Source organism: Suillus clintonianus, assembly GCF_016758775.1.
Source record: "Suillus clintonianus strain FC179 chromosome Unknown DEU56scaffold_10, whole genome shotgun sequence".
Lineage (NCBI taxonomy): Eukaryota > Fungi > Basidiomycota > Agaricomycetes > Boletales > Suillaceae > Suillus > Suillus clintonianus.
In genome coordinates this window covers 228,539-249,620 of record NW_024539234.1, presented here as the reverse complement: position 1 = coordinate 249,620, position 21,082 = coordinate 228,539, and the positions used below count along the sequence as shown (strand labels likewise).

Genomic DNA, 21,082 nt, shown 5'->3' with positions numbered 1-21,082 from the left:
GTCGTTTCTCAAGCGGATCCTCTAGGAGATCCTCTCATTCCTCAGCGACGGACAGCTAAGATCGAGACGCAGTGTGCTACTTATCGGTATGCGAGGTTCGCTCGATATTTCGTCGGAGCCCTTCCTCAGCACTGCTCTCGTCTCACTAGTGAAATAGGATCGGAGAACGTTTTGGTTCTCACAAATTCTAGTCATATTGTGTCTCCATAGTAGCAATTTATAACCCATTGCGGTACAGTGCCTTTCGAGCTCTTGCGTGAAGTTACAACCGAGCCAGCCTGAAATTCCGCCAGGGATTACAGTGATGATGCACTACTATTATTCCGGGCACAGCAAGGCACGCCGATAGCATTTGGCGAGGAGTGTCTTTGAAACATGTAGCCGATCAACGGAATGCCCAAACAAACTTGAAGTGACTGATAATTGATTTGTCGATCCGCATTACCCTAGACCTTGTACTCTATCGAGTTGGCTGTGTAACCCATCATAGCACCCTGTTCGGCCAGTCTACGTTCCCTGAAGACCTATAGGATAATCAATCAGTAAACAGTTGCACATAGTGTACGGGGGACTTACCCTGCGATAACGAACACGCTCGAGAGTAACCAAGGCTACGATGATGATGGTGATACCCGTAATGCTTCCAAACACTCCAAGTCCCACCGGCAACACCTGTAACGACCTCCCAGGCATGGAGAATGCAGCTTGAACGGTAGGGGTCGCAGATATAGAAGCGCTCTAGAAATGAATTCCGTGGATCGTAAATAAAACGGCCACCAAGGAATAGTTGACTCACGGTTGAAGTAGACGCAATACTGGCTGTAGAGGATGGATTGAAAATCAAGCTCGATACCACACTCCCGCCCATCGACATGGTGCAATTCTGAACCTCCTGTATTTGGTTGCCAACAGGGGTGAATGTGAGGACACAGATCTCATTCATTGGACCATTTGCACTGCGAAGATTAGCCCGACATCTATTGTAAGAAGACTGGCTTTGGCTCACGTTTGGATGGACATCGTTGTAGTGACTGTGGGAGGGACAGCAATGAGGGAGGAAGTTGCTGCTTGGCGACGAGCGATAGCGGCGTTTCCACCAGATGGAATTGCATTAGCAAAGCCTAGCGAAAACAAGGTGAAGAGTGCAAGCTTGAAGAACATTGTAGCTGAAGGGCTTGGTATCTCAAATTAAACGAATGAAGAGGCCTGCTCTTAGTTTCTCGGCGAATCCAGAGAGAAGACGGCGTTGAAGGGAGTATGAGATGATGCCACCAGGGCGTTGAGGGCAGAGACAATGGAACCGAAGGTGTCCTGAAAATACCTCCTTCTACTGGTCCGACTAAATAGGAAATTCCTCCCGGACAGCGCCCCGTTTCACTGGCAACAGTATCATGATGATATATTTCCGCACAGGTATTTATACTCTAACGTTGCATTCCACCTTCCACAGCCTTGTACGCCTTCCCCTCACGATATCTTTTCTTCTCCGAATGCAGGTTCATCAAAACGCCAATCACCTGTGAGATGAACTGGGTGGCCCATTGCTCGAAAGCAAGTGAAACAACCACATTGGTGATCGCAAATATCGCTAGCCAGACTCTTCCAGAGAACGGGAGTGGCATCAACTCGAGAATCAGCCTAATGGGCTTCGGAGGTTGTAACAATACTAGCAAATTCAGGAGCGATAAACCAGTGACTGATGCCATCAGCCATCCTATGCAGCAGCATCAAATTAGCACTGCGCAGTGATTGTTACAGTGAAACACAGACCGTTTGTCCACATCGACTTGCGGTAAGGAGGACCAATGCTAAACACTGCTGCGACAAGAATATACTGGAAACAAGATACTAAAAACAGCGTTGAGTTCTCAAAGTTGGTGGCTTTGAGATGGGCTCCATTGCCATAAGGGTCTTCATCAGGTGGACGGTACCTTGTTGCGGACAAACTCAGGTAAGTTGGCTCAGGCAGTGTAATAAAACACTCTACTGACCAATCTTGTCGCCTAACCCAGAGGAACGTCCAGATTTGAACACCGCTCGTGATTATTATCTGGCCGAACAAGCTGGCGAGGACCTTCTTCGATACCAGGCTAGCGGTGGGGCGCTTGGGATATATCCGCGGATATGGGAGAGTCCTCCCCACTAAGTCCAATCAGGACTGCCTCAAGTGAAAAATCTCCGCCGAACTCACTGGAAACGGCAATCGGAATGATTATGAAGAGGTCAATATACAGGAACTAAAGAAATGCGTTCAGCAGGAGCAAATTGGTTTGTCAGGTAAGTACCTGGAAATCCCCTAGGGACGATGCGAAAGAGTATAATAGAGTGACCGTCGTGAACTGGATCATGGAATACAGCGCCCTTGAAAAATATCAGTAGGTTCGCAGAAGTGTAGAGGGAGCTTTATTACATGTATTTGAAACACGAAAAGCTGGTGACCAAAGCAGCCCTTCCCTCTTTGATGACCTCGATGACACAACTGATGTCAGGTGTCCTGCTGGTGAAGGGGGCCGCTACAGACGCCTCTGCCTCGGACAGCGAAATGCCAACGTCTGCGGCCTTGAGGGCTGCACAGTCATTCGCGCCGTCTCCACACATTAGCACGGTATAACCCAGAGTTTGCAGCCTTTCGACAACCTCATTCTTTTCATCGGGCGACATTCGAGCAAAGATCTGGGTCTTGACAAGCATCTGAGGGCAAAAATCAGTTCATAAACTGTGACACTCAACCAAATGGCCTCACCCGCTGCACAGTTTCAAGAGGGCCGTGGTTGATCATCCATCTGAATACATCACCTGTCACAACCAACGCACAGTCCTGGTACTCGACCTCATGCTCTGCTGCGGTAAGATGTGGAGGCGGAGGTAATGGTTTGAGGCTGTAGTCGTCCAGTTTCCAAGAGGGATCATCCATGGAGGACCACTCCAGTTTCGACATGGGCGTATTAACATTCCCTGGGATTGAAAGAAGTCTCGCAAGAGTACAAAGTGACAACATTGACTACTCACCGTGGACGAACACAGGAGCGAAGACATGTGCAGCTTGGCTTACCAAGCTGCACTCTCGTGCGACACTAACAGCAGTCAGTGGGTTGTCTCCAGTAATCATCCTACATGCCAGATGAGCTGCCCGGAGGGTTTGGATGGCAGGAGTCGTCCCCGGCTTCAACTTATTCTCAAATATGATTAGTCCAAGGAAACGAAGATTCGACTCCGCTTGCTCCCTGTAAAATCATTAGCACCTATGAAGCCAAAGTGAAAAAAGATGTCTAACCGCTTCATCTTTTGAGCCTTCAGCCATGATAAACCTTCGATAGCTTTACCTGCCATTGCAATAACACGGTACCCACGCCTTGTATAGTACGATAGCAGGTCATCGTAATCCTGTGGAACTGCAGAATAATCAGCTCCTGAAATTTCAAGGAAGATGGGAAGCTGACAAGAGTCCCTCTCGCAAATATCCACCATGACCTCTGGAGCTCCTTTAACGTAGATCTCCATACTGGTACTCCTGAGCCTTTTGACCACGACACTCATCCGCCGCAGACTTGAGACGAATTCAAAGGTGCGGATCACGCCAAGTTCAAGGAAGTGTGCATGCTGAGATGTAACAGTTAGCGTGCTGTGCATTGCTTCATATCATGGTGTACCTTCGCCCCCGTCTTAAGAGCATCTTCCAGGCGGAACTGGGCACTCCCAGGTGGTCGCACAACAGTCTGCACAAGCGCAGCAGGCCGTTCGCTGCCACTTCTTCCTTTGATGATGCCTGTCCCCGCGACCAATCCCTCCTCAAGAGTCCACTTGGTAAACTCGAACATCTTGACGTCCAGTGGATCACCAATAATGTCGCCGCCTACCATCTTCAAGGAATGGCACGTCGCGAGTGCGTGAAGGAAGCTCGTGCGGTCGTGGATAGAAGGTAGATCGTGGACGTTGTCTATGAGCTCACCAAAGCGGTGTACGTTGCGGTCGAGGGAGCGCACGCCGAGGATGTCCAGTCCATCTTCTGTGAGTGTGCCTGTCTTGTCAAAGCAGCATACGTTGACTTTTCCTCCGACATTGACACGCGTGGGCGAGATGCAAAAGATTCCAAGTTTGCGAAGACGTCCGATGGCAAAATTCGTCCCGATCGAGAGGGTCGCCGGAAGAGCGGGTGGAACCACAATCGTTATCAAGTCCAGAGCACGAACCAGAATAACAGGCCATTTGATCTGTGTCCATGTAAGCGACAATTGCATAAGTAAACCACGATAACGTACTCCGAGTCGGACAAACTGCACAGCGCTGGCACAGAACCCAAGGGTAGCAATACATGCCAGAACACCAATGAAACGAATTGAATCACGGTAAAACTTGAATCCAATCGGTTTTGGGAACAACATGGACCTGACAAGTGCACCCTTGGTCGTGTTGAACCCTGTTATCCATGAACACATAATCTCCACTCAATGCAGAAGACCTACCTGTTCTGACAACCAACCCGAGAGCGGGTTGTCCTGTGGTCCCATCACTTGCCAGAGCACCACGGATGCGAACAACTCTTGTCCCTGCATGAACAAAGCTCTTGGCAAGCTCACCCTGAGCGTCCTTGAGGTCCCGCCAACGAGCAATATCATCGTCCTTGGCTGCATTTTTCGAAACAGGTACACTCTCGCCAGTCAGCATGCTTTCGTTCACAATCGCGTCGCCAGAGAGAAGAAGCATGTCTGCAGGGAACAGAGATGCACGTAGTTCAGTGAGGTTTACTATATCTCCTGGTACGAGGTCGGTGGAGTCACGCTCAACCCCTGCATGATCGTGAGCTGGAGCACAAGACGGGGAAATTTTGCATACAGCCACCGTCTGTATAAACCATAACTTCACAGGAGAAGCGGGACATCTCCCGCATGCGCTTGATAGTCTAGGAGAGCGTAAGGATCTTTCGTGACATACTCAGGCGTGTGTTTTCTCACCTTCTTAGTATCAATAAGGGTTGTCACGACACTCAATGTAGAAATCAGCGCAATGCAGAACGCATAGTAATAGTAGTCGTCTAACGACCAAAGGATGATGCTGGCCACTTGAAACACGTAGAATGGGTGGATTATCTACCGTACGGTGAGGGGAGGCCATTGATCTATGAATATTGGACGTACCTCATCAACCAGGAGGGATATCGTTGATTTGCCTTCAATATCAACAATGTTCGGTCCAAATAAGACTAAGCGTTGATGCCTAACAAACTGCGAAAGCCCGTTCTGAATGGACTGCAGACCCGTCCATGTTGGATCACGCCAATCCCTGCTTGACGCTCAGCAAAAACGAAGGCGCAACGTAATCATCTCACCTTATCATGCCGAACAATCCAGTCTGAACGTCAAGTGCAAAACGTGAGTATCTATAATCAACGACATGGAGGTCCCCAAGAATTTCTTGTCTATCGCCGCGTGCCAACAGCTGTAGTCGTCCATCCGCTTCCGCAGGAGGGACAGGGAAAACCGTCGATCGCGCGTATGGATATACTAGGCGCTTGACTGGAAACAATGAGATGTCTCTGTGTGCAGACTGACGGCAGATAACTTAAAGGTGCTCCAAGAAGTTTATGGCATGGCGCACCTCGACGACAACATAACCATGCTTAATATCTCTAAAAGCCTTCTCTTGTACAACGCACCGTAGCCATACACGAGGGAACCAGTGGCCCAAGAGACCCACAATACCCAACGTTGCAACACAGCACACTCGCCAGAGCCACTGCCGCCAAATAATAACTTCATAGCCCACGAAACGGAAGGTATTGTCTTCCTCTGGTACATATATGGTTTGTCTGCTTGGCGGCCCAGGAGGTGGAGGGTTTAGCGGTTCTTGAGGCACGTCTATGTCTATGCGCACCTCGTCGCCAAAAATTGGATCAGCGGCGAATAGAGGGAGGTGTGAGCCTGCACTTGGAGATGGAGGGTATGACCCATAGTCTATTTCACTGTGGAAAGGGTTCAACGGATGCGACTCGTCGGACTCTGTCTCGTCATCTTCCTCTCCAGATGAGTATCCCCATCGCTCGTTCACTTCGTCTGCAAGAGCATATCCTGACCCTGCGTCTGAGGACCTTCGTCGTGATTTTGATTTTCGAGTCGAAGACGCAGATGAACGTCGTGAAAGTGAAGGCCTGCGCTCCCCTGCACCACGGCTGAACAAGTTAGCAATGTTCTCGAACACAGAGGACCGGTTGTGGGCGGGTGATAAGGATCCCCTGCGTCTACGCCCTCTGTGGCTGGTGCCTTCATCGTCCTCTTCTGCTTCTTCTTCACTACCAGACCTCGCCTCCTCCGTCGCCTGCGAAATTTCACCATCTGTGCTCATTCTCCGACTTGTACGTCCAACTGACTCCTCACTCTTCCTCCGGCCCCTGGACCACTCCCTGCTTCTTCGTCTCCCTTCCATTCCATGCTCTGTATAGGACATCCTTGACATGCTTGTAGGTATGGATTCCTGTCCCGGTCCGTCAAACATGGCGCCTTGACCACTGTCCCCGCCATATAATGAATGGCGTCGCGAACGGGTGACAGCATCGTTAATGTCGATGGCTGACGCGCCCTCTGTATAGTCGTGTGGCTCGCTAGGGCCGGCTAAGGCCATCACAGCAACAAAAGGTACCAGAACTTCGTTGAACGTTCGTCCGATGTCGCGTTCGGTTGGCGTTATGGGAAGCGGCTCACACCATACAGTTTCGGTCCGGCAAGTTCCGACTCCTGACACGACACGTTACAAGCGTGAATATTGCGAACTAGACGAAGACGTCGAAGAGTACGTAGGGGTACGTATACAGGCAACATATGCAAGTCCAGAATTAGTTAGCCTAAGTAATGCCATATCAACCAGAAACAGAAAAACGTGATCACTCCGCCGCCAAAGAAGATGTACATATCCTGCGTGCTACAAGACATCAGCTTGATCGAAAATCGAGAGTACTCCGCTTACCTTCTTCTCTCGATCCACCCTATAACGTCCCGACTGAGACCCATTGTATTTGCAGCATCCAAGAGTCGTCTCTGCGTCCCCTTGAGAACATTCCGTTGATCCACCAGGTTGTCCAACACTTCTCGCCCTTGGGCAAGGAACTCATCCAACCTTGTCTCCGTATTCTGAATAAATGAATGCTCATGTAATGCGTGACTTTCACGAAGTGTTGAGCCCGGTAGTGGTGTTTGCGTTCGGAAAGGTGACTCGGAGTGTTGTGATGGCGATGTTCCACCGTTCAAGGCAGCAGCGGTCGGCGTGAATCGTCGTCGTGTGTCTGATGAAGGAGATAGCATGCTTGACGAACCACCTAGAAGTTCGTTTCGCTGTGCTGCAGCTCTCTATACTTGCATGTGAGACCTGCATTCTGAATACAAAATGGCTGGACATGCCTCAGTTTTGATTAGTTCGAACTGACCCTTCAATTCAGCATAGTCAGAGCGGAATTTCTGCACACGCCTGCAACGACGATAGAAATAAGTCCATTCAATATATGCCTTTAAAGCGTGTCACGCACATTTGCCCTTTCTCCTGCTTCGCCTTTATTATTTCCCTCTTGGCCATTGAATCATAATCCTCAATGGTTCTATGCATCGCAGCGAGTGAGGCAGATATCTGTCCTAACGAGATGAGTCCGTGAGTTCTTGCCCATCACCCAAGCCCCTTCCCTTCGAAAGTCAGCAGGTAATTCAACAGACCTAGGAGGGATGCTGAGTTGTCTCCATTGCGCAGCCGCTCGAGGTCAGCAGTGAGCGAATTTGTTTGCCGGACGCCATGGGTGTAGAGGGAATTCATAGTGCAGCCAGCTGCTCCTCTAGAGCCCTCGAATGGATGTAGTTTATGACGAGCCTTGCAGCTTGCAGGACAATTTGAGTAGCGTTTGGCCAACGTGTCGGTCAACTCATAAACGTCCGGCCAGGACGGCCGAGATACCGGAGGTTTCGGCATTCAAACTAGCAACCCCTCCGAACTTGCTCCGAACATATGACAGAAACATCATGCATGCGAAGTCTGTCTGTCGAAAATGAATGCAATGTACTACAAGCAGTGTAGAATGAGAAAATACACGATTGACAAGGGAATAACCTGAAATCATCTGCGTTTTCCCTTCCTCGAAGATTTTCCTCCGGCCCGTTCTGCCTTCTCTGTGCGTCGCGCCCGCTGCTTAGAGCGTTCCGCCAAGCGTGCCGCCTTCGTCTGATACCTGACACTCTTCGTCTTCTCATTTTTCTTTACCTTGCGCTTTGGCTTCAAAGTATCATTTTGGGCTTTCTCCTTCCCTTTTGGCTTCAGGGGCGTGGGGGAAGGGATGTCCAACCGATCAGTAGGTGCGGAGCCGGCCATGGGTGGGCCATGTAAGAAGTCGGCAGGATCAAAATCTTCGACCACTGTCACAGTAGCAAGTTGTTCCTCGCCTTCATACTCTCCGTTTACCTCCCGCTCCCTTTCATCCTCCAAGGAGCCCAGCCCCTCGTACTCATCATCCTCACCATCTGTTAAATGTCAACGATCCGCAGCACAACACACACGGTGATTGATCACCTATGGTGGCACCGTATGCCTTCTCAACCTCCGCAGCATTCTGTGCCGCTCGCTCCGCTAAGGCGCGCCGATGCTGGTTAAAACGATTAAACTTCTGGAATTGGCTAAATGACAGGCTGGACACCGACACACCTCACGTCGCGTGTCTAGTCTTTCCTGCTTTTCCCTTAGCTTCGCCTTCTTTATAGCCTCCTCTTTCTTTGCCACCTTCCGCTTGTGAAATCCAGTGAGGAACTCTCTAGTGAGGACCATGTGTGAAGTCCTGCATTTGCGGATCTGTACCATGCGTACCTTCGTGCATCGTCATCGAATACAATTTCCTTGATCTGATTTCGTTTGTCGCGCTTTTTTGCTGCGATAACTCTATGTGACTGAGTTAAAATGGCGATATTTGAGTTCATGGAGGATGTGCAGAGGATACTTGCAGTTGCCGGCGGTCCGGCAAATGAACGGGATGAGGTTACGTAATCCGGAAGAGGAGGAATACAGTACTTGGCATTTATTGACAAGCTGTTGGCATCGTATTCTTCTTTCGTCTGGAAATGGGATTATAAGATGTAGCTGCTCTCAGGCGCACATTTTTCGCTCCTTTCTCCCCCACCCATCTAGTACACTGACCTTTCACTTTCCTCATCATCCCTTCCGTCGCTGAGCCTGACCAATGCCCGCTCTCGCTCTCGCAGATCCTTCACAGTCAGTTGAACCCGGTCAGGGTTCGGGACACGCGGCAAATCGTGATTCTATCAATTATTACATGCGCCCGCCAGCTCCGAGAGGACAGAGATCACCCAACGACGTCCACGCTCTTTATGATAACACTAGCACAAGCCTTTTCATTCCCCCATACTCCCAGCCTCCATACTTTGAACGTGTTTATCCGCTCGCTGGCCAGCAGATCTCAACACAAGCACAGAATACACACCCATTACCCCCCATGTTCAGTTATTTTGCAGTGCCCCAACAGGCCCCCGCCGGATCCTGGCAAACACATGTGTCAATGTCAATGGTCCAACATAACTCTTATCCGCCCCCATCTCTCCCGCCCGCTCAACTCGCTCATAAAGTGTGGATACTGGACTGTAAATCTTGTGGCACATTTCTCACCAATCGCGGTATGAAGGTGAGTTAAATTTAGACCTCAATAAATTTTCGATTCTTTTGTCATGTGAGAGCCAGTTGATAACCCCAAAATCTGTTTTCCAGGCTGTTTTGTTGCTCAGACCTAACGTCTCTCTTTTTTCCACCGATGCCCTTCCAATAAACTGTTCTGCATACACGTCAAATCCGGACGCTCTTCGCCCACCGCCATGCCGTCCATCAACTAATGCTTCCCCCCCTCGGACGTGCGAATGCCTGACTCAGACTCTCTGCTGTCATACTTGTGGTACAGCCGTCGGCTATATGATCGTGATTCCAGTAAGATTCTGGGTGTGAGAACTGTGTGAAGCTCTGATTGTGTTGACATGTTTTATCAGTGTTCTCGGTGTACGTCGTCAATTACGGCGACTAATCGCGCGACCAATGGCCATCGCTTCGTCTTCCATTCTAGTGAAATAATCGCATCGGAACGATATCATATCCCTGACGAACCAGGGGTTATCCCCATAGAATTCACAGCACCTATCTCCCCTCCTCCTTTGACGTCCGCTTATTCTGCGCTGTCTTCCGTCGATGGTCCCGCTGGCTATCGGCGTATTTTACACCCATTCCCTTCCCAGCCTTCCCCATCCCCTACCTTGTCCCATTCGTCTTCCGAATCTATTCCCACACTTATCTCGGAATATGGGGACCTAGGCGCAACACCACTCCCATCCTCACCCGATCCATACTTCTTCGCAACACCAGCTTCTCCCCGGCGCTCTCCACGTCCTCTTCCTCTTCCTCGGTCTCCATCCCCTCATGCATCGGCATCACAGCCGATGCGGTCCTCGTCACAACCAGGTAATCGGGAGCCCGCGCTCGAGTCAAGTGTGCCTGTTGAATCCCGAGACTCACCTGTTCGGAGGTTGAAGGCGGGGGATGTACTCTATTGGCACCACCTCGCAAAGAATGGCGAGATCCCAGGAGTGCAAGAGGATCCGCGCGCTAGGATATCGAATAAGAACAATGGACCTCAATTCTCGGACCGCTGAGAAACTTCGGGTTGTCTGGACGATATTCCTCGTCTTCAGGGGCACAAGTTGTCCGAGCACTTTCGATTCACGACTCATCATGACCCTGTTGTTTACGTCCATAAAGAGAGACTTATAATGGTATCTATTTCCTGGTCGATATGTTTCATTATTCATTGTGCAATTACGGTGCCTCTCACAGAATACCACGATACCCTCATCTTGTCCCCAATGTAGCCACCGCTCGCGGACTCGCGCAAATAGGTCAATCACATTGTTACATACTATCTAAACCTGATTCACTTGTTACATTGATGCTCACTCAGAAGGATTATCCTGTTGGGATGTAGATTTGAAACAGATGAGAGTGATCGGCAGTTGACTACGAAAGGCAAGGACACTGACCCACTGCTTCTCCAGTCACGAGTCCACTCAAACCCAACTTAAGCTTACAGGTTTGAACGTTAAGTCTGCTATCGATGAAACACGGGTAAACCTCGGAGCATGGACAGCCAGACTGTTGTCTCGTGGACTCTTACAGCGGTCCGCTAACTTAACCTTGGCTCCATTGCTCCAGTACTTAAGGTTGTAAGGAAGACCATGTAGCGCTGCACACCTCCCTCGCCATGTCTTATCTTAAAGTTTCTGGAACAAAGATCGTCGACGGGGATAGCAAAGAGGTCATCCTCAGGGGTGCAGGTCTCGGAGGGTGGATGAAGTGAGTTGTTCTGATTTCCGAGTTCATTCACGCATCATGATTTTTCTCCCTCTTATAGCATGGAGAACTTCATCTCCGGATACCCTGGCTGTGAATTCCAGATTCATGCTGCTCTCGCTGAGATCGTAGGGCCTATTAAATCAGAATTTTTCTTCGACAAGGTGAGCTGGTCTTCATACGTATGATTGTTCCTGTTTCTGATGGGTAAGCCTAGTTCCTGGAGTACTTCTTCCAGGAGGAAGACGCCAAGTTCTTCAAGAGCCTCGGACTCAACTGCATTCGGCTACCTTTCAACTACAGGCACTTCGAAGGTACATACGTGCCTTTGGTTTTCGTAATTCGTCGGACTTATGGTGTCCATCAGATGACATGAACCCCCGCGTCCTGAAAGAAGAGGGCTTCAAGCACCTTGACCGCGTGATTGACCTCTGTGCCCAACAAGGTATTTACACCATCCTCGATCTGCACGCTGCCGCAGGCGGTCAGAACACCGACTGGCATTGTGATGCTGGCTCGCACGTTGCGAATTTCTGGATACACAAAGACTTCCAGGATCGCACAATCTGGTTGTGGAAAGAACTTGCTAAGCATTATGTCAACAACAAGTGGATTGCTGGCTATAACCCACTCAACGAACCCACCGACCCCACCCATTCCGCTGTAATCAAGTTCTACGATCAAGTCCACGACGCCATCCGCTCGATTGACACAGAGCATGTCATTTTCTTCGATGGAAACACGTTCGCAAGTGACTTTTCACATTTCGGTGACATGCACAAGAAGTGGTACAATACCGCGTACTCCATCCATGGTATGCTCTGAACCACTGTTTCCGTAATTTGATCTTATACAGACCACAGACTACAGTGGATACGGCTTCCCTGCTAGTCCAGAGGACTATGTCAGCTCCGACGAACAACGACGGAGAATGAAGAAAAGCTACGAGAGGAAGAGGGAATGGATGGACCAGCACGATCTTTGTGTTTGGAACGGCGAATGGGGCCCAGTCTATGCCAGGAAGGAATATGATGGACTTGCTACAGACGTCATCAATGAAAGACGGTACAAGGTCCTCAAAGACCAGTTGACCATCTACAATCAGGTACATCAGCACTGAAAACGCTCTTGCTGTTGGCTGACATGACATTAGGATCGTCTGAGTTGGTCAATCTGGTTGTACAAGGATATTGGATTCCAGGGCATGGTCTACGTTTCACAAGGAACGCCGTATATGACCCTACTGAAGGACTTTTTGGCGAAGAAACATCGCCTTGCTGTGGATGCTTGGGGCGCTGATACCGCTCAAGTACAGCACATATACCAACCGCTTATCGATCATATCACAAAAGAGATACCGCAGGAGAACCAGGACCTCTATCCATTCCCGGTCTGGAAACTCTCCGATCGAGTTGGTCGCTTGTCCCGCAATTTACTGGTAACCGAGTATCTTGTGAAGGAATGGGCAGAACACTTCCGTGGAAAGAGCGAGGCCGAACTCGATGAACTTGCGAAGAGCTTCAAGTTTGAGAACTGCCTGCGCCGTGATGGATTGAACAAGATTTTGATGGACAATGCATAACTGCCAGTGGTAGTGGAGCAGTAGTTGAGGTGGAATTGTATGAATAAAAGCGTTCGCTCAGTTTGTACGTTATAATCGTTCTTAACATCGCGAGCATGAGTTTTTGTGATGAAACAATAGATACAATATATGCAACACAAGTAAAGCTGTCAACCAGTCTAGTCCCGACCTACTTATTTTCAGAAGCGCACCATTGATCGTGACAGGGCGCCAGGTATACCACGTACAGGATCTTGGTTTACTATAGGAGAATTGGTGTTCTTCGGTCCGGCATAGTGAAAATCATAAGATCATGATGTGGCATTGCAATCTGAGCATGGATGCTCCATTTAACGCGGCAAACGTAAGTGGACTGATAATCTGATTGCATGTCGAAACAGTCGAAAATGAAAGATTTGCGGTCTCGCTGCTGAAGCTTCTCAAGTAGGACGTCATAAAGCGTAGAGATCGTGAACTTGTCATAACCACAAGAATCATATAGATTAGAGGGAGGCCGCACTGACGAACGTAGAATTGAACAAAATGGAACAATCTAGATAACCACTCTATATAAGAATAACCCAAAGGCGATGTGATGGATCGATACATAAGGACGGATACTAACTCACAAGATATGAAGTAGGTGTACCTATGGAGATCATTGGGTCCATGCAGTCAATGGTCAACGGCATCAACTCGGTTAGCTAGCCACTGCGCAACAAGGCTCTGTAAGCCACTTTGGACACACATGAAGTCAAGCACGCTATGACCGATGATGCTGCTACATTGTTCGGCTCGCCCAAAGCCTGATAGGCAGCTCTTTCTATATTCATCCTCTGAAACATTGATGATAGAGGATATTGGCGGAATGGATGGCGACTCAATTGTGACCTTGGAGTAACCCCGTAGGAGCACAGGCAACGCGATGAGGGTTGGCAAATTGGCAGTGATCTTCTCGATCTCCTCCAGGATTGCCTCATTTGACTTGCCGACCTTGAACAACGGGTTGTCTATGCTTTCAAGCAGTGTGGCCAGAGCCGTTAAGTCAGAAAGCGCTTCATCAACAGCTTCGCGAGCCACACGTGTCGCATCACAATGTGCAGGAGGACGTGGAAGGAGAACCATGAGCTCGTGGAGCGCACGTGCGTCAGCAGCCGCTGAAGGAATAACCGAGATGCCGGGAGGAGACGATGGTCGTGAAGGCGGCAGCTTAAGAGTAAACCGTGTAGGGGGAGGAGTCGTCGGTGAAGAAATACCATAAGCAGCGCGCTGCCTCTTGTTTGAGGGTGTGAGCTGTGGCGAACCCGGCGGTGAAGTCGGCGGCGAAGCCGCCACCTGGGGACGATTAGCTAGAGACACGAGCGCTCTCCAAATGATGGAGATCAAGAAAGTCGCCAAGGTCGTCTGGGAAGGAAGGGTTGTCGTGTACCGTGCCAATGCACGTGCGTACACTGGCATAAGTGTCTGTAATGATACGATAGATGGGTGAAGAATAGCTTTGGTACCTGTCTTAGGCACAGTTACAGCAACAGCAATCTCCAGAGACTCCAGGAGAGGCATCAGTTCAGACTTGATGCCCGCCACGAGTGGGTTCACAACGCGTCCCATGAGGGAAACAAGGCCTTCGCGAATCGACTTCAAACCGTCTCCTCTTGCATCATTGTCCAAGCCCAGACCCATTTCATCGAAACTTTCGAGAAGCTCTCCTGCAAAGCCAGCAGCTGCGAGTGCGTGGAGCTGAGTTGCATTGGGATTGGGGGCCTGTACAGTAGGAGCAGGCGGGGCAAGAAATGCTGGCGAGGAAAGGAGGGGAAGAAGGAGTGCTGAGAGATTGCTGAGTAGGACAGACAGTGGCCTGTGAAGTGAACGAATGATAGCCTTGTGCAAATGGGGATTGCTTTGACATGCCTTGAGCTCACTGGTTACAACAATTTAGCCAAGAACGGTGTCATGGATGAAAAGAAAGCACGTACGAGGCAATTAGAAGTCCGAGCGCTTGCCCACGACCTACAGGAATTGGACGTCTGCCTCCAACCAACTCGCCAACAGGCACTGGACCGGTCGGCTGCACCAGTGCCTTCGAGACCGCCTCGCTAAGCTTAAGACTGAGGGCCTGTAGGTAAGACCCGTCTTGTACAAGCAGAGTTGGAAGGGGGGAGGAGACAGACATAGAAGAGGACGATCGTTTGAAGCCACTGAAAGAGAGCTTGTTGAGAGGTCGGGATGTCCTCTCCGCAACCATGGCAGATTCAGGCCGGGAGGAGGGATTTGGTGAAGTGGGACGACTGCTTGGGCGGAAAAGATTTGGGTGCTTGAATGAGATCATTGCCGGTAGTGTAACGGTAGGGTATGTAAAAATAATATGTAACGTGAACTGCTCTTTCGTGTCTGACCTTGGTTCTTTGTGCAGAGGTTATTGTGGTTCCAGAGCAGACAGTCTGGTTCCAAGGATCAGGGTGAATTTATCCCATTAGCTGGTAGGAATGAAGAAGATAGAGATCTGTGAAGGCAAAAAGACTTTGACCAGCTCTAAGGAGGACGGTCTGTGTCGACAAGGGAGACTGCAAGTGGTCCGAAGAGGATGGTGTGAGTCAGGCGTGGCGTGCTGCGAGCGATGGACATTAAAAGGTCAGCCAACAACATGCCAGAATGTGAAGAACGTACTCCAATGGTGGATACAAAACCATAGATTGGTACAAAAAGCACTCCTAAGGGATTATCGGTCTACAGCTTGTAGGAAAAGATTCCTGGTCAAATTTTTGGGAGAAGGTCCGGATTATATGGAACCACAATTTTCCCACGGATTCATGACGGCATCATGGAGGCGGCTGTCCTATCGGAATGATTTCGGTATTAGAGACCTATGTGCCGACTCGCACGATGTCATGTCTTCCGAGCAGCACGAATATCGCAATCTCTAAGCGCGGTACATTGTTCCGGGCGACTTGCTTTTAAAAGACGCGGCCGCCTGAAATCTCTCAATCACTTGATGATCTACCTTAGCTTGCCTTAAAATTCCCGACCTCAAAAGTTTATTTCTCACCGGTGACTTCTCGACAAACATATCTGATAACCCGACAATAATCTGATCGCAAACGCCGCATGATAAACAGCAGGGGCATCTCATATGTCCTCCAAGAGTCTCTTGATAGTCGTTCGCAGTTCAAGATCATCGCACCGGAGACGCCACAGGCAGCTTTCTTCTTCACTCTCCCGGAGACGAAGGGCAGCACCTTGTTTAGGCTCCGCTAAGGGCGAATCAGATGAGGCAACAACCAAGACTTTAAGCTCCCCTGTCAGAAGGGCCGCGACAAATATAGATCTCAGCATGGTTCTATGCAGACCGGTAGTGAGGGTAAACATACCTTCAAATGGTGGCTGATCAACTGCGATGACTCTCATGGAGTGCTGTAAACTCTGTAGAAGTCTCACTACGTTGTCCATCGACGACTCGCACCAGCCTCGGAGATTGGAGTTTTCCATGGCATCCCAAACTTCTTCGAAGTTGGGCTCGGGAGTCAGAAATGTCACGGGCACTTCACTGAAGGCAGTATCGAGCGATATGAGATCAACACGAGATCCCTGACAGCACGGTCAGCTGCCGCAACAAGTACGTTCAAATTGCTCCCAAGACGTACTAAATCTTCGTTCTGTGGTGCATTCGAATTCCGAACAAGGTCAACCTTTTCGTAGTCAGACATATAAGAGGGTGCATGTAGTCGAGAAATTCTCACCTCGGAGATCTCTTGTAGTGGACCCCGCGCGGCAACAATAGTCAACTCTCCTGGGGTGATGGTCCTGGAGAGTTCAGCCAATGACATCTCATGTTCACTCGCACGCGAGGAACTTCGTGTCCTGCTTCCCAGACTTGGCAGGGAGCTATCGTTTCTGCGCGGGCTTAATAGATGCCTTAGACTAGGCACAGCCTGGGGAGTAGCATATGCTTCATAACGTAACTTGCTGGGAGATAAGCTAGCTCGAGGAGGCGAACTTGGCGAAAGTCCGGTCAAGGCCGAAGGAGACTTCAAACGAACAGGCGTTGAAGTGCCCGCGGGACTTGAGTGATACGTGATTAGAGCAGCCGAAAAGTCTGGAAGCTGATTTAGGGTTAGTTCTCAGTAGAGGGCAGGAATAACTGCTGGCTTACCGAAGACGAGGATGCTTGAGCAATGATACCAGCGAGCACATTCCTTTGATCACAGTATGTCAAGAAAATGCTACACCGCTGATGGGCAGGTTAATCACAGGTTTCATCCAAACAGCAGCGGGACTCACGTTGCGAATACGCTTCCCGGAGAACTGGGATATTTCAGTGACAAGCTTCGAGACAGTGTGGGGAATATGGTCACACTCTGCAGACATCCGAAGCATAGATAGCAGGCATGCGTCCTGAACTGTAACTGCTGCTTCTTGAGCTTCTTCATAGGTTCAAAGTATATCCTGTACACACCACCATATGAGACAAGTCTGCTAGCCATGCCTTGGAGTAGTGCTAGGGGCGATGTTGCTATCTTTCCGCAGTATTCACAAACCAAAGCGGAAATAACCACCATTAGAGTCGGCCCAATCCGAGCATCTAACTCTGTGACAGAAACTGCCAACACGGTAACGCACGATACACGAGATGAAATATCAACTGGGGCGGTCAGCGTGAAACAGGTCAAGAAATTATTGCACATACAGTCCCGGATGTGGGTAAGAACCATTTCAACGCCCACTTCGAGGACAGACATGTCCTCCGTACGACCCTGAGTGTCTCCCTCTGCAACGGCAAACAGGTCCTTGAGGTAACTAGCATACTGTTCCCCGTCATTTCCATGTTGAAGTTCGCCAACATCAAGCAGACGAGAAACATATTCGTTCTTGTCAGATAAAGTTGACCCAATAGGAAAGTTCTGTAGCAACTGCGTGCTGTACGCCCCAACAAGGGAAGGATCGACCGCTTGTAGGACCCTCAGGGTCTGGGAGCGTTCTATATCAGTACAGCAGTGCCACTAGACACAAATTGTTGGAGCTCACTATCTTTCGGACTAGCCTGTCGTGTGAATTAAGAAGTTTCATCACCTCTTGAACCTCCCACTCGTCTAAAATTGCCGTCGTTCCTGGCAGGGTCCCTGCCCAAAGAGTGGGGCTCAGGCAATCTAAGCAAGAAACAAAAAGATACTGATCGTTAGGATCCTTTGACGTTAATAGGTGGCGGATGTCAGCCACTGGCGACAGAGACTGCTGCATTTGGCACTCTTGGATGACCTCTGCTGATACGGACGATAAGACAATAAAAGCCTCCCGCAGCAGCACTATCGGGCACAATCAGCAACATTTCTGCAGCGCAATTACTCGAGTTACCTCGCACTAGGGGACCAGATGTGCGCTTAATAATCTCAAGCACAATACCAACATTTGGCACTGTTAGTCTGCTCACCCGTCAGATAAGAATGTAATGTTAAGCGTTTGACACGTACTTGGCCTTCCGAAGGGCTCGAAGTACCAATAAAGTAAGAGATCGAGGCTGACGATTGAATCTTTGCCATACAATTGGTAGGAGAGCGTTGACTTCATCATTGATGGCATTAACTTGATTAAGCTAAATGTACAATGTTATTTTTGTTTGCGTCTCATTTAAATAGACGCACTTTTATGGCTGCTGCCATTGCGCAAGAGTCTATAGAAGGCAGCGTACGTTGGATGCGGAGGACCACTGCATCCTCTAGTGGCGTCAATCGTGAAGGGTCGCTGTGTAGCAGTGAATGATACGCCAAATAGGCTCTACGGCGAACTGATATCCTGATCGCAGATTCAGCGTGCATTAACGATGACATATGTCTGGAACTGACGACTTGTGCATGAATAGGGCCTGCAAATGTGACTGTACTGCGGGTATCACATCATCATTCTGCGTCTGAATTAAGACACTGAGAGCTAGGCAAACACGAGCTGTGGACGAGCTTTCCAGATCCTTGAGCAAAGTCAGACCAATATCTGCATGAACACGAGTGCATTGACCTTCCGAATGGTATTGACCAACATGAGCTGCAACTCATGATTCGGTGGCATAACTTCAGTGCAAAAGATAAAGCCTGTTTGTTGATTATTGATGTAGATTCAGATTCAAGAATGATGAACACCATACCGAGTTGTTTGTCACGCAACGTCTGCCCCATCTCTGCCAGATTGACAGCTTGTGGCAAAGCAAAAGCAAGCTCGCCAGGATTAACCTGTGTCAAGTTCATGGAACAGTAGAGAAGCATTATTAGCTTCTCTCTGCATTCTTTCTGCATGTCACGTCTACTCAAATGCATTTCGAATATGCCGCTGCCTACGCACAAGCGATACACCTCCAACAGTGAAGTGACGTCTGATGCCATCAATTTCGCTCAGGAGGATCTGGTCTGCTGCTTGCGGGGACTGCGCAGACTCCACCTTGCGCACCAAAGAGTAGTGAGCACGGCTTAGAGCGCCGGAATTGATGAAGGTTACGTCCATCTGAGAACGAAGCAAGATGGACGCGGAGGGTTAAGCGTGTCAGTGGGCGCTTGTGTGGCAGTCGCGACTTAGGGATGAGCACGTGAACTAGTAAACAAAAATCAACATGGCCTCCTCCTCGCCACAATCATCGGCAACGACTGCACATTCATTCAATAAGATCCTCAATCAGCCCAGGTCGCCAAAATCAAAACGATCTGGTGATGTGGATGAAGGAACAAAGAAATTGCGGCGGATGATCCTCGTTGAGGGCATACCTTCAGTGGCTGTATGTTTCCAAGACCCTCGAACTTGAGCTATGTCAAATGATTTCGTTGTAGGACCCTACTCTCCGTCCTCGGATATGGAAAATTCTGCTGCGTGTTGATGACGTCTCAGCGGGCACATTTTTAGAATACGTTGCTCGTGGTCCTTGTGAGGTTCGAGAGAAAATAAGGAATGATACATTCAGGTACGTTACAAGCGCCCGACACCAATCGTTGTGCCAATGCATTCCGTAGGACCCTGGCAACAGATCGAGGTTTCAAGGAACGAGTACGAGAAGATATGCTCGTCCGTCTGTTGGATGCTTTTGTGTGGCGTAATCATGGTGAGTTCAATTGCCTCACCGTGAGGCAACAGATAAGTGATTGACCCTACATGTAGACCGGCAAGAAACTCAACAACTCGGCTTTACGTACGTCCAAGGGATGAATGTATTGGCTGCGCCGTTTCTATACACCATGCCTTCGGAATTGGAAGCTTTCTTCTGCTTCGCTAAGTTTATCGAGGAGTGCTGCCCACTATATGTTCAACCCACGCTAGAAGGGGTGCACCGTGGTCTCAAGGTAGTAGTTTTGTGGTTTCCACGCTGTGTCGCTAAACTTTCTATAGCTACTCGACAGGTGTTTGAAGATTGTGGATCCCGACCTGTTTGCATATTTGCGAATGAAAAACCTTTCGGCCGAAATCTATGCGTTTCCATGTCTGTCCTTCAGTCATAAGCATCATTCGATATGTTGACGACCATTACTTCATAGCTGTTCTGACACTCTGTGCATGCACGCCACCTCTTGACCAAGTGCTCCAACTATGGGATTTCCTCCTTGCATTTGGCGTCCATCTCAACGTACTATGTGTCATTGCCCAGCTGCTTCTCATGCGAGATGAAGTGATGGCATCATCAAGGTTGCTTCAATATTTTTGTGATGTTGACCTCCATGCTTATCTTTATTCTAGTCCCATGCGCTTACTGCGAACATTCCCGCCCCTCGAGGCAATTCCCGTCATAGGCATTGCAGTAACTCTCGTTCGCGATCTCCCTGCAGATCTATACGACGAACTCGTCCGACACCCGTACGAAATCACTCACATGTAGCCTTCACCTTCCCGCAGATCGTCGTCCACACATACCAGTCTTGTAGCATATTATTTTATGACATCCGTGTTGTATGTAAGTCCCTGATATCCTTAAGATGCACGAATGGGTGCAATATGTTACTTACCCTCTACGTGCTAATAACAACAACTATATTTAGTACCAACGGTTGTCCAATGAACGAAGTCTTCAGGCTTGAGCTTGTTCCTCCAGTTACTAGCTGAGATCTGGCAAAAGCTCGCCCGATGTGCCTCCTAAAAACTATCTAGCCCGGGTTAAGCATGAGTCTATAAAAATCAATAGCACCGACGTCCATT

The 21,082-nt window shown here is 49.3% G+C and overlaps 9 protein-coding genes across 9 annotated transcripts; 3 read left to right on the top strand and 6 right to left on the bottom strand.

The window, feature by feature from the left end:
- Window positions 1–168: 168 nt before the first annotated feature.
- On the bottom strand, window positions 169–1,455 carry DEU56DRAFT_780109 (uncharacterized protein). Its single transcript, XM_041351935.1, has 4 exons — window positions 1,007–1,455; window positions 797–956; window positions 577–738; window positions 169–524 (listed from the first exon to the last, which is right to left on the bottom strand). Exons 1-4 carry the CDS (start codon window positions 1,159–1,161, stop codon window positions 447–449), a joined length of 555 nt encoding a protein of 184 aa, XP_041212677.1. The 5' UTR covers window positions 1,162–1,455; the 3' UTR covers window positions 169–446.
- Window positions 1,375–6,715, bottom strand: DEU56DRAFT_780105 (uncharacterized protein). The gene is made up of 18 exons (XM_041351934.1): window positions 5,596–6,715; window positions 5,327–5,544; window positions 5,136–5,280; window positions 4,953–5,087; window positions 4,834–4,900; window positions 4,464–4,787; window positions 4,260–4,417; window positions 3,651–4,211; window positions 3,441–3,600; window positions 3,275–3,392; window positions 3,010–3,224; window positions 2,744–2,955; window positions 2,411–2,691; window positions 2,286–2,361; window positions 2,192–2,237; window positions 1,992–2,142; window positions 1,771–1,931; window positions 1,375–1,714 (listed from the first exon to the last, which is right to left on the bottom strand). Exons 1-18 carry the CDS (start codon window positions 6,613–6,615, stop codon window positions 1,425–1,427), a joined length of 4,338 nt encoding a protein of 1,445 aa, XP_041212676.1. The 5' UTR covers window positions 6,616–6,715; the 3' UTR covers window positions 1,375–1,424.
- On the bottom strand, window positions 6,716–7,887 carry DEU56DRAFT_780104 (uncharacterized protein). The gene is made up of 5 exons (XM_041351933.1): window positions 7,695–7,887; window positions 7,514–7,616; window positions 7,389–7,455; window positions 6,958–7,337; window positions 6,716–6,912 (listed from the first exon to the last, which is right to left on the bottom strand). Exons 1-5 carry the CDS (start codon window positions 7,789–7,791, stop codon window positions 6,831–6,833), a joined length of 729 nt encoding a protein of 242 aa, XP_041212675.1. The 5' UTR covers window positions 7,792–7,887; the 3' UTR covers window positions 6,716–6,830.
- Window positions 7,888–8,953, bottom strand: DEU56DRAFT_780098 (nucleolar protein 12-domain-containing protein). Its single transcript, XM_041351932.1, has 4 exons — window positions 8,830–8,953; window positions 8,671–8,776; window positions 8,539–8,611; window positions 7,888–8,489 (listed from the first exon to the last, which is right to left on the bottom strand). Exons 1-4 carry the CDS (start codon window positions 8,937–8,939, stop codon window positions 8,089–8,091), a joined length of 690 nt encoding a protein of 229 aa, XP_041212674.1. The 5' UTR covers window positions 8,940–8,953; the 3' UTR covers window positions 7,888–8,088.
- Window positions 8,954–9,472: 519 nt separating this feature from the next.
- Window positions 9,473–10,670, top strand: DEU56DRAFT_729077 (uncharacterized protein; the record flags this gene model as incomplete). Its single annotated transcript, XM_041348076.1, has 3 exons — window positions 9,473–9,658; window positions 9,742–9,954; window positions 10,014–10,670. The coding sequence occupies 3 exons, from the start codon at window positions 9,473–9,475 to the stop codon at window positions 10,668–10,670; spliced, it is 1,056 nt and encodes a 351-aa protein (XP_041212673.1).
- A 605-nt stretch (window positions 10,671–11,275) lies between these two features.
- DEU56DRAFT_752693 (glycoside hydrolase) lies at window positions 11,276–12,946 on the top strand (the record flags this gene model as incomplete). The annotated part of the gene is made up of 6 exons (XM_041349652.1): window positions 11,276–11,367; window positions 11,426–11,528; window positions 11,582–11,678; window positions 11,732–12,178; window positions 12,228–12,469; window positions 12,518–12,946. The coding sequence occupies 6 exons, from the start codon at window positions 11,276–11,278 to the stop codon at window positions 12,944–12,946; spliced, it is 1,410 nt and encodes a 469-aa protein (XP_041212672.1).
- A 379-nt stretch (window positions 12,947–13,325) lies between these two features.
- On the bottom strand, window positions 13,326–15,620 carry DEU56DRAFT_29968 (uncharacterized protein). Its single transcript, XM_041345545.1, has 2 exons — window positions 14,899–15,620; window positions 13,326–14,843 (listed from the first exon to the last, which is right to left on the bottom strand). The coding sequence occupies exons 1-2, from the start codon at window positions 15,249–15,251 to the stop codon at window positions 13,601–13,603; spliced, it is 1,596 nt and encodes a 531-aa protein (XP_041212671.1). The 5' UTR covers window positions 15,252–15,620; the 3' UTR covers window positions 13,326–13,600.
- A 75-nt stretch (window positions 15,621–15,695) lies between these two features.
- Window positions 15,696–19,480, bottom strand: DEU56DRAFT_780079 (armadillo-type protein). Its single transcript, XM_041351931.1, has 16 exons — window positions 19,056–19,480; window positions 18,929–19,002; window positions 18,760–18,881; window positions 18,559–18,709; window positions 18,388–18,509; window positions 18,272–18,339; window positions 17,945–18,222; window positions 17,607–17,886; window positions 17,376–17,561; window positions 17,201–17,325; window positions 17,073–17,150; window positions 16,660–17,022; window positions 16,564–16,608; window positions 16,291–16,507; window positions 15,969–16,218; window positions 15,696–15,910 (listed from the first exon to the last, which is right to left on the bottom strand). The coding sequence occupies exons 1-15, from the start codon at window positions 19,288–19,290 to the stop codon at window positions 16,049–16,051; spliced, it is 2,514 nt and encodes an 837-aa protein (XP_041212670.1). The 5' UTR covers window positions 19,291–19,480; the 3' UTR covers window positions 15,696–15,910; window positions 15,969–16,048.
- A 23-nt stretch (window positions 19,481–19,503) lies between these two features.
- On the top strand, window positions 19,504–20,948 carry DEU56DRAFT_780077 (TBC-domain-containing protein). The gene is made up of 7 exons (XM_041351930.1): window positions 19,504–19,676; window positions 19,729–19,859; window positions 19,909–19,997; window positions 20,054–20,235; window positions 20,282–20,372; window positions 20,428–20,575; window positions 20,627–20,948. The coding sequence occupies exons 1-7, from the start codon at window positions 19,515–19,517 to the stop codon at window positions 20,763–20,765; spliced, it is 942 nt and encodes a 313-aa protein (XP_041212669.1). The 5' UTR covers window positions 19,504–19,514; the 3' UTR covers window positions 20,766–20,948.
- The last annotated feature ends 134 nt before the right edge of the window (window positions 20,949–21,082 follow it).